The sequence below is a fragment of the Monoraphidium neglectum genome (assembly GCF_000611645.1).
Source record: "Monoraphidium neglectum strain SAG 48.87 unplaced genomic scaffold scaffold02160, whole genome shotgun sequence".
Taxonomy (NCBI): Eukaryota; Viridiplantae; Chlorophyta; class Chlorophyceae; order Sphaeropleales; family Selenastraceae; genus Monoraphidium; species Monoraphidium neglectum.
This window is the reverse complement of record NW_014011468.1, coordinates 2,625-11,504: the sequence shown is the minus strand read 5'-3', so window position 1 is coordinate 11,504 and position 8,880 is coordinate 2,625. Positions and strand designations below refer to the sequence as shown.

At 60.0% G+C, this 8,880-nt stretch overlaps 3 protein-coding genes across 3 annotated transcripts; all 3 read right to left on the bottom strand.

Annotated features, from left to right (window-relative positions):
• Positions 1 to 521: 521 nt before the first annotated feature.
• MNEG_10050 (hypothetical protein) lies at positions 522 to 3,376 on the bottom strand (the record flags this gene model as incomplete). The annotated part of the gene is made up of 8 exons (XM_014041480.1): positions 522 to 541; positions 983 to 1,475; positions 1,695 to 1,829; positions 2,039 to 2,177; positions 2,330 to 2,469; positions 2,758 to 2,826; positions 3,006 to 3,137; positions 3,320 to 3,376. The coding sequence occupies 8 exons, from the start codon at positions 3,374 to 3,376 to the stop codon at positions 522 to 524; spliced, it is 1,185 nt and encodes a 394-aa protein (XP_013896934.1).
• A 218-nt stretch (positions 3,377 to 3,594) lies between these two features.
• On the bottom strand, positions 3,595 to 4,328 carry MNEG_10049 (hypothetical protein; the record flags this gene model as incomplete). Its single annotated transcript, XM_014041479.1, has 3 exons — positions 3,595 to 3,631; positions 3,722 to 3,823; positions 4,150 to 4,328. The coding sequence occupies 3 exons, from the start codon at positions 4,326 to 4,328 to the stop codon at positions 3,595 to 3,597; spliced, it is 318 nt and encodes a 105-aa protein (XP_013896933.1).
• Positions 4,329 to 4,649: 321 nt separating this feature from the next.
• Positions 4,650 to 5,965, bottom strand: MNEG_10048 (hypothetical protein; the record flags this gene model as incomplete). The annotated part of the gene is made up of 4 exons (XM_014041478.1): positions 4,650 to 4,944; positions 5,224 to 5,360; positions 5,571 to 5,682; positions 5,844 to 5,965. The coding sequence occupies 4 exons, from the start codon at positions 5,963 to 5,965 to the stop codon at positions 4,650 to 4,652; spliced, it is 666 nt and encodes a 221-aa protein (XP_013896932.1).
• Between the last annotated feature and the right edge of the window lie 2,915 nt (positions 5,966 to 8,880).

Sequence of the window (8,880 nt, the reverse complement as noted above, 5' to 3'; positions counted from 1 at the left end):
CGGAGGAAACAGTCGGCGCCTTAATGCCGAAATTGGTGTGCAGGTTGATGGCGTGTCTCCAAGAGTTGCACTCACTCAAGTATCAACTGCCCCTGATGAGGGTGTAGCCGGATTTGCATTTGGCGCATGATGTAGCTGAACCCGCTGCACACGAGGCACAGTTGGCGGCGGTACATACTGCAAATAGTGCGCAAGCATTGCAAGTGGTTGCATACGCGCCTTGAAATCATCCCTCAAGTGATGCAGCTTGGCTGGATGCCACATGATTTTGCCCCAAGTATGCTTGCATGCCCAGCAGCCACAGCTGCGCGCACAAAACATAAGTTTGCAAAACAAGGAGCCGCGCTACTCACTGAGAGAACACTGGCCGTTGACTAGGGTGTAGCCAGTCTTGCATGTGGCGCATGTTGTGGAGGAGCCCGCGGCACACGAGGCGCAGTTGGCCGCCCGACACCAACGGCGCAGTTGGCGGCCACCTGCCACATTTGAAGTAGTGTGCGGATGGCTGCATGTCAATGGTGTCACCATGGAGTGACGTGGCCTGGATTGGGATCACATGCAAACTTCAGGACGGCACCGTCAGCATCTGCAGGTGGACCACTATGGTGCCGTTTGACACCAGCAGTTGCGCAACTCACTCAAAAAGCACTCGCCGTTGGCAAGTGTGTACCCGGCACTGCATACGGCGCATGTTGTCGCAGAGCCTGCAACACAGGCGGCGCAATTCCCAGCCGTGCACCCTGCGACGGCGTCTTGCATTCAGATTTGAATGTACGGGTCAAAAAGACGTGAGAGGCAGGCAGAGGGAATGATGCAGCTGGTTCATGATAACGCTTGGGCTGATGATACACACCAAACAACACATGGCCAGCGCGCAGCATTCATCACAACTTGTGGCAGCGCCGCGGCTGGTGGTGCTTGAAACACACTGCGAATCTGAAGCGGAAATGTGTTGAAGCAAACCTCTGCAGCAATAACTCACCAGCTGTGGAGCAGTCGGCGCCCGCAAAGTTTGTGCCGGTGCAGTCGCAAACGCCCACTGTCGTGTTGCAGACGCCGCCGTTGAGGCATGGCGGTGAGCAAGGCCGCACGACAGTGAACGCATTCCACTGCTGTCCTGTTAGCTCCACCCTCGCCGAGCCCCCTGACACCAGGGGGATCATGACCTGTTTCGCGGCCGCACCGCTGACGCCGGCCCCAAGCATCAACGGGGCGTCGCACTTGGCGCCGGACGCTGCCGCAGCGCTGGAGACTGTCACAGCCGTAGCTGTGCCGGAGGGGCTGGTCTCGATCTGGTATGAGAGCTTGCAAGCATCGCGCGCCTCGCGGGCCTCAAAGAGGGCCCTGAGGTCGTCAAGCTTTGCAGACCTCAGGGGCCAATTGGTGTACTTGGTGAACTCCGCCACGACGGCGTCGACCCAACGCATGACGAGGGAGCAGCCAGAAGAGTCGACGAGACCGAGGTTGGCTTGGTGCTGCGGGCCCATCAGAGGAGGGCAGGGATTGCTGTTTGCCAAGGGTGTGGATGATCATCTCCAAGGTATGAAGGTAGTGCAGGCATCGAAAGGCTGTCGGACCGATCAGACCACACAGCTTGTCTGGCCGCCCAGGCAGCGGTGGATTGGAGGCAAGGAGAAGCGCAGACAGCCCCCAGCCTGCCCGGTCTTGTGCTGCAGCACCAACTGCTGCCTCACCATCATGTAGGGGTCATGGCGCAGCTTCAGCAGCCCATCACGCACCACCCTGACGGCCTCGCGCGCCAGCACCTCGTCAAAGGTGGAGTCCCTGTTGAACACCTTGAAGTAGAGGAAGTTGTAGAGGTCGAGGTTCTGGGCGGCGGTGGTGCAGTTGTAGCACACTTCTGTGGCGGACCTGGGGCAAAGGTGGCGCATGGGGGGTTTGTTAGCAGTGAGCAGAGTATTGTGGTGGGGAAAGGCAGTCGGCGATGGCCGTGTGTTAAACTGCGTGGCGGTGTATTGTAGAACTTCAGGTGTATGTGTACAACAAACTCGTGCTAATCACGGGCCGGGGCACGTACTTGCACCACAAGGTCAAGGCAGGTGCTAAAAATAGGCCTCCCCGCAAACCTGGGCATGATGGCGATGCCGTCGAAACCGTTGGTCGCTGCCGTGGTGTAGAGCATGTGGTAGGGCTGCTTCTCGTTCAGCGGGAAGGGCCTGAAGAATGAACACCAGCAGGGCGAGGCGGGGGTATTCAGCTGACGGCACGAAGCAGACATCCTGAACAGATGGCAGCAACCACCAGCTCGTCAGCTCAGGGGCCAGCCCCGCGAAACATCTTTCTGGGACTACGCGATTGGATGCCTCACCAGGTGTTGTCGCCAGTAACGCAGGTGATGCCGTTGGCAGCCAGGGCGGCGAGAGCGTCGCCGTTGTGCAGGCCACTGATCTGGGGGGTGACCATGGAGCGGCCGCTCCAGGAGGCCTTGGTGCTGAGGCCGAGGAAGGCCTGCATCCACCCGCAGGCAAGGCAGGGGCAAGGGTGAATACGACGCGAATCTTCATGGATGCTGTTGGACGGAGTCAAAACTTGTGGCCGGGCTTGGTCGTGCAGCCGATTGGGCGCCGTCTCCTTGAGAAACTTGTAACGCTCATACCAGCAGTCAGGTGGAGGCCCAGCTTTTTGAACGGCCGACCTCATTGCTCCTTCTATGGACTGCTAATCTGTAACAAGGCACGTCTCTCAATGCTAGAAATCTCGGTTGCACCAAACAAAAACCCTTGGCTGCACCCTCACCGGCCCCGCCATTGCCAGGTTCAGCTTCATCTGCATCTCTGTGTCGTAGGAGGTGGCGTTGTCCAGATTCTGGGGGCAGTGCGGCGGTGGGGTTGGGCGGCGGGTTCAGTGCAGTGGCGGCCATGCCGAGAGGTGTCAACCAAAGGTTGGGGAACAAAACCGCTGAGCAGACAGATGATTGGGGAGCTCCTGGCCTAGCCATGGCTGCTGAAACCCCTCCTTGGACTAGCCTCTGGTGTCGTGTGCACCTGGTGCGAGAAGGTGTGTGAGCACCAGCTGAAGCCGCTGGTCGCGGCGGGGTCGCTGATGACGTAGTCGGCCAGGGCGTCACCGGCCCTGATCTGGGCCAGGCTCCAGGTGGACACGGTGGCCAGGGCGCCCTGGGGGTGGCCGGGTTGGGTCCAAGAGCAAGGTGGTTGGTATTGGACCTGTTGCCTTCTGAAGTGATCCATGCATTGATGCACAAATCTGTATCAGTGTCCTCAAGACCAGTGGCGATTGAGTGTCCACAGCCTGCCGCTGCAGGTTTTTACAGGCCAACCCCAAAAGCTGGGCTGCTCACAGCGCCGACGCGGTTGGATCCAAAGCCAGCCGGCTTGGCCCATTCCTGCACGGGCATGGCGGTGAGGGTGGTGGCGCGTCAGCTTCTCAGCATAAGCTCGACTGTGCTGCGGTCCGTGCCGTTGACGGTGAACGCTGGCCTTGAAAGCAGGGTGTCAATGCAGTGACGCTTTGTTGCGCCCTATTTCGAGCAGCAGCCCTCTTTCTGGCAACTGCTTCCGGCCCCAGTCTGCCCCCCACCGCCTTCACCCTCCCTCACCCCTCCCGCCCTGCAATTCATTGCCAGCCTGCCGCACGCGCCTTGGTGCAGTTCCTGCAGAAGGCCGAGGGCGATGAGCAGGCGGCCGTCCCGCTGAACCAGCAGCCGCAGCCTGAGGTATTGTATTCTGGGAGGTCCAGGCACCCGCGGTCGTCGATGTCCAGGAGGGTGGCCGTGAACGCGCCCGGCGGCAGCGCCTGCGCCGCGGCCTCCAGCACGCCCGCGCCGTTAAAAGGGAACTCCAGCCTGCGCGTGGCGCGCGTGCGAGGCAAGTGGTGTGGCGGAGCCGCAGGGGCCTGGTGCATAAAGCGAGGGGCTGCCCCGTCCCCAAGGAGGGGTGCTGAGTGGGTGACCATGCCGCCACTCATACGCAAGCCGGGGTGCAGCGAACGGCCAGCGCAAGCTGAGGCGGAGCCCAAAGTTAGGCCGGGCCCTGATGTACGGTTTGCCAAGGGGCGCGGCACCAACCCCTCCAGCCGTGTCAAGGCTCTCCATCATGGCCACCAGTGAAGGCAGCAATGCGTGGACACTTAGCCTCGACGCTAGATACGCCGCGGCGCCAGGGCGCTCACTTGAAGTCGCTGCCGGCTGGCAGCCTGGCGTTGAGGGCCGCCTGCCACGCGAGGTGGGCCTGCAGGTCTGCTTTGGTGGCGCGGTAGGCGGAGCGCGTGACTCCCCCATCCGTTATGGGCGATGAGAACTCGGTGTCCAGGAACATGTCGTCACTGGGCGGCACGTATGAGGTCAGCATTATGCATGCGCGTGTGGGTGTTGTCAGGGGCCATGCAAAAGTGCATGTGAATGTGCTCGTGTGTTCGCATCAATTGAGGGGGACGTCAACACGCACTGCAGTTTGCGACCCAGCGGACATCGGCGGCACGGCGCCAAAGAACGTGACCAAATGCAGCGTGCCCCGCGGGACAGCGAGCGCTGCAGAGGCGCGCTTGACGACCACTGCGGGTGCCAACTCCTCGTATCAGGCCGTGCACGTGCTCTCATTAGCTACACACAGCACGCGGCAGCAATGCAGTGCCGCCAGCAGCATGAATGCATGCCGCCCCCTCTTGGCCCCTCACTGGTGCACTGTCAGCAGGACGTCCCTCTGCCCCGGGATGATGTCATGCAGCAGCCAGCTCAACGACAGGTGGCCCAGGACCATGCAGGTTGGGCTGAAGGCAGCGCAGTCGAAGATGAAGGCCAGGGACTCGCGGCCGTCAGCATACTTGACCAGGGCGCCGCCCGCGGTGGCGCCACCAGCAAAGTCGAGGACTTGTGTTGCCGTGCAGCTGGGGTTGAGGCAGTCGCCCGCAAAGTCCGCAGCGCAGATTGGGCAAGAGCCAGTTGCGGAGGCCTTGGCGAAGGGGCACCTGCGGCGGGTCGGTGCGGCGAGCGGGCGGCGGTGTGCGCGTGCAGCTACGTACTCTGCGGAAAGATCGTGCAGCATGTCAATATCGCGATCGATGCACTGATGAATCGAACATTTCCGTCACCCACTGTGTCTAATACCGTACTGTATTTTGCCAGGCTACAGGTATTTTTGGCGACACGGGTGACAAAACGGGTGACATTGCATGATGTGCAGCAGGAACGATCAAGAATTAGTGATTAGTGAGGATGCACGGTTACGCCCTTGGAATACATCGCACCTCCAAAGGCCCTCGTTCCCCAGGGTCGCTGAGGGGTTGATGCCCGACGCGCCGATAACAGTGGTCGCCGCGGCGCTGAAAGTCATCGGGCGATCCTCCGCGTTGCAGGATGCAAGGTTGGCAGCGAAGCCGATGCTCTGGAAGGGGGTGACAATGGCCCCAGGGGATGGACACAGTTTGCAGGAAGCTCCGCGCGGTGGTGGCTTTAGTAGGTCGTGCCAGTGTGAGAAAGACATTCAGGAGAGCTATCAGCACGCATGCAAGCTGACCGCAGAGCGCACGAAAGTGCTGGTGAGGACACAGGGTTGTCCACCGCATCAGCCGCCCAGTTGCGAGCGTCAACTCACCCCGGGCCAGACGCCAAACCTGGCGCTGCGCGCGCCGGTGCGCAGCTGGAAGTCCCACAGCGTGAGGACGTCCGACTTGTTGAGCACGCCGATAGCCTCCAGGTTGGGCGCCCTGAAGACGATGCAGCAACCGTGTTTGTTTGTGAAGGGATCATCGTGAAGGATTTTCCCTGCCAAGGCTGCGGCCGGGCCCCTTGCCATATGCATGTGAGCTGCATGTACCCAACACCTGCAAGCACCCAAGGCTGCACGCGCATGAGCCTCGCCGCGCACATAAAGTAGCCGGCGTAGCGCGCGGAGCCGTCGGGGTTCCAAAGCAGCTGGGTGAAATTGAGGGGCTGCGCCGCCGCCCTGTCCACGCGCACAACCTCATAGGGCATGCCCAGGCCGTCCATCGTGGCCTCAAGAAAGTCGGTGCCAACAAACCCTTGAGGTAGGGAGGGGGGCGCACAGGGTACGGACGGGGTGAGTCGCGAGTCGGGAATCGCACCCGAAAAGACTGTTTTTTATTCTTGGCCGCGCGCCTACAGCGCCTTGCAAAATAGCAGCCGCTCGTGGCGCAGATTTTGCCTCGAAATTCGAGGCAAATTAGAGCCTCCCGAGGCAGAGCCACTGCTGCTGAAGCAGAGCACTGAAGGTGCATTGGCGATGAAACCTGGCTCCTGATCATGTTTGTGTAGAGAACGCCACCTCCCCTCAGCTGGGCTCCATACACAGGCCTGTCTGCCGCCTCACCAGGCGTGGAGAGGACGAGGACCTTTAGCCGCTGAGTGAGCGCAGCCGCCGGACTCATGCACATCGCTGCGCAGGAACATATCATGAGCAGAACCAAAGCTCTTTTGTGATTCATGGTGCCCATGCGGGGCTTGAGCACTCCTGAATGCACAGATCCGCTCCTTCGGCAAGATATCTCCGCTCCTCCGGCAGGAGCTGCGCCTCGCGTGATCACGAGAGGCAAGCATAAATATCGATTATACATTTTTTGCACAACGCGACAACGAATTGCAGCCTTGGGGCTGTTTGGAAGCCCCGCGCGGTCAAAGAAAATCCAAAACCGCCCACCTATCTGGCCGGCCTTGCTGGCGGTGATTTTTTTTTCAAATTATTGCGGTGTGATAGCTATCACAGCCCGCGAACGTCACCTTCTCGGAGTTTGTAGTCGAGGCGCACCGGTCGCCTCGCGCACACACTCACACGCACGGGATTGGACGTATTTGCTGCTGTGCACTCTTGAGGCTCCCGGCGCCTTGGCCGCGGGTGAAAGCCTAGTCTGCTTACTGCTGTTACACTTGTATGCCGCCATGGGCTTCCTTGTCAAGAGCACCCGGCACTGGTGCATTTTTGCAGATGCTCAGCTTCACAGGGAAACTGTAGATAGACTCATGCAATATGCTGCGCCGCGTTTTGCACCCTTGTTTGTGAACCTGCCTGCACATGCCCGCATGCACGCCCGTTTGTGTAGCGCAGACTTGCAAACTTGTGGGGCCTTTGTGCACACCTGCTATGAACGGCGAACGTTGGCCACTTGAGTCCCAGTCACACATCGCTGATATCGATGCTACAATGCTACATCCCATACGTGAGCCTGGATGGCTCCAGGAGCGGGCGACCGCGGGATCGTGTAACAATCCTAATCCTAATCCATGCACCCCCTCCTCAGGCGCGCTCATGACAGCCCGCACATGCACCCCCAATCACAGCCCAGTAGACAATTCTAACAAGTTGCAGCTGTGAGTGCCGCGCTTCACAGGCCCAGGCCTGCCACGACTGTGACCTGCACCAGCGCCTGGCTCGCTGGCGCCCTTCATTACGCGCGCCACGGCCGCAGTCGCACGCGCGCAGCCAGGCACTGGATCAGGGACTCATACATGTGGTCCCCGGGCGATTGAGGTCAGAAGGGAGTTGGTTGTTCAACTTTTCCCGACTGCTGAACCTTACTTTCATTCGTTCAACCCTGCTTTGAAGGGTTGAAAATATTGACAGAATGTGGTGCTGACCCCAGCCTTGTGCGCAGTGCGGACCAGCATACACTTGGGGCCTTTGTGCACGCCTGCTTCAAACGGCGAACCGTGGCCCCTTGAATCTCTGTCACACAATGCTGATGCTACCCAGTCATATCCCATGAGCCTGGATGGCTCCAAGAGCGGGCGACCGCGGGATCTTGTAACAATCCTAATCCAATCCTTAGCTAAGCTCACGAAGTTTCTCGGGGTTACGACGAAGGATAAGCAACGACCGCAATGCACCAAAGCTGCCCAAAAATGCTTCGGACCTACCGCACCATCTCTGCATTCCTGCCACGCTGCCACGGCCCGCCTCAGAGCAGAACCCCACAAGCATGCATCAAACCCTCGCCACCAGGTGAGCAGCAGCCCTCCATCCCGCCAACATGCCACACGAAAGCATATAAGCCCCCTACCAGCCCCTCCAACCCCCTCCAACCCCCCGCCGCCTGCCGCAACATCCAAAGTCGATCGCCGACCGAAAAAGAGCAGGGCTTTGCGAGTTACAGCTGCTCAGCACAGCAGCTCTTGCAAAGATAGGCAGTTCCGGGCCCCAGGGACACCAGATTGGATGTCGACCAGCAGCCTGCGGTCAGCATGGGTTTGGTAACATGGCGTGGCGACGCTCAGTCCAAAACCAAGGCAGAGCACGAGCAGTTTGCGGCACAGCAGGGGACACGGAATGGAGCACGCATTCAGGCCTCAGCAGCAGCTGCAGACGTGCCCGAAATCAAGTTGCTGTCACCTGAAGGCGCCCTGGGGTTGCCAGTGGGAATGGGCCTCAGCATCGGAATCAAGGTTTGATGCCACGTGAAGGATGCAAATACAGCCAGCATCAGGCAGGTGTACGCCTTGATGGACTGGATTGTCAGAGAGACCGAAGCCAGCCTGGCCCAGTAGAAGACGAACGCTGGGGACGGAGGTGGGGGACGGAGGATGCGGGTTGGTGGCACGTGGTTGGCAGGCGCAGGGGCACAAGCGGCCAGGCGGATCCACACCACTCATCCCCCCACGCGCACACACACACACACACACACACATACGCACACATACGCACACATACGCACACACACACACACATATACACGCAAACGCACGCACAGACACACACACCAAACAAACAAACACAAATGCGCACGCACACACACACACACACGCACATGCACACGCACACACACCTACACATTCTGCCTATCCCCAACCCTTGCCCCCCTCTCCCACCCTACAACCAGCCAGCCCCTCACCTGACACAGACCCCATTTCCGCCGCTAGCTTGCCTCCACAAGCGCCCAGGCGGCGCCGGCACA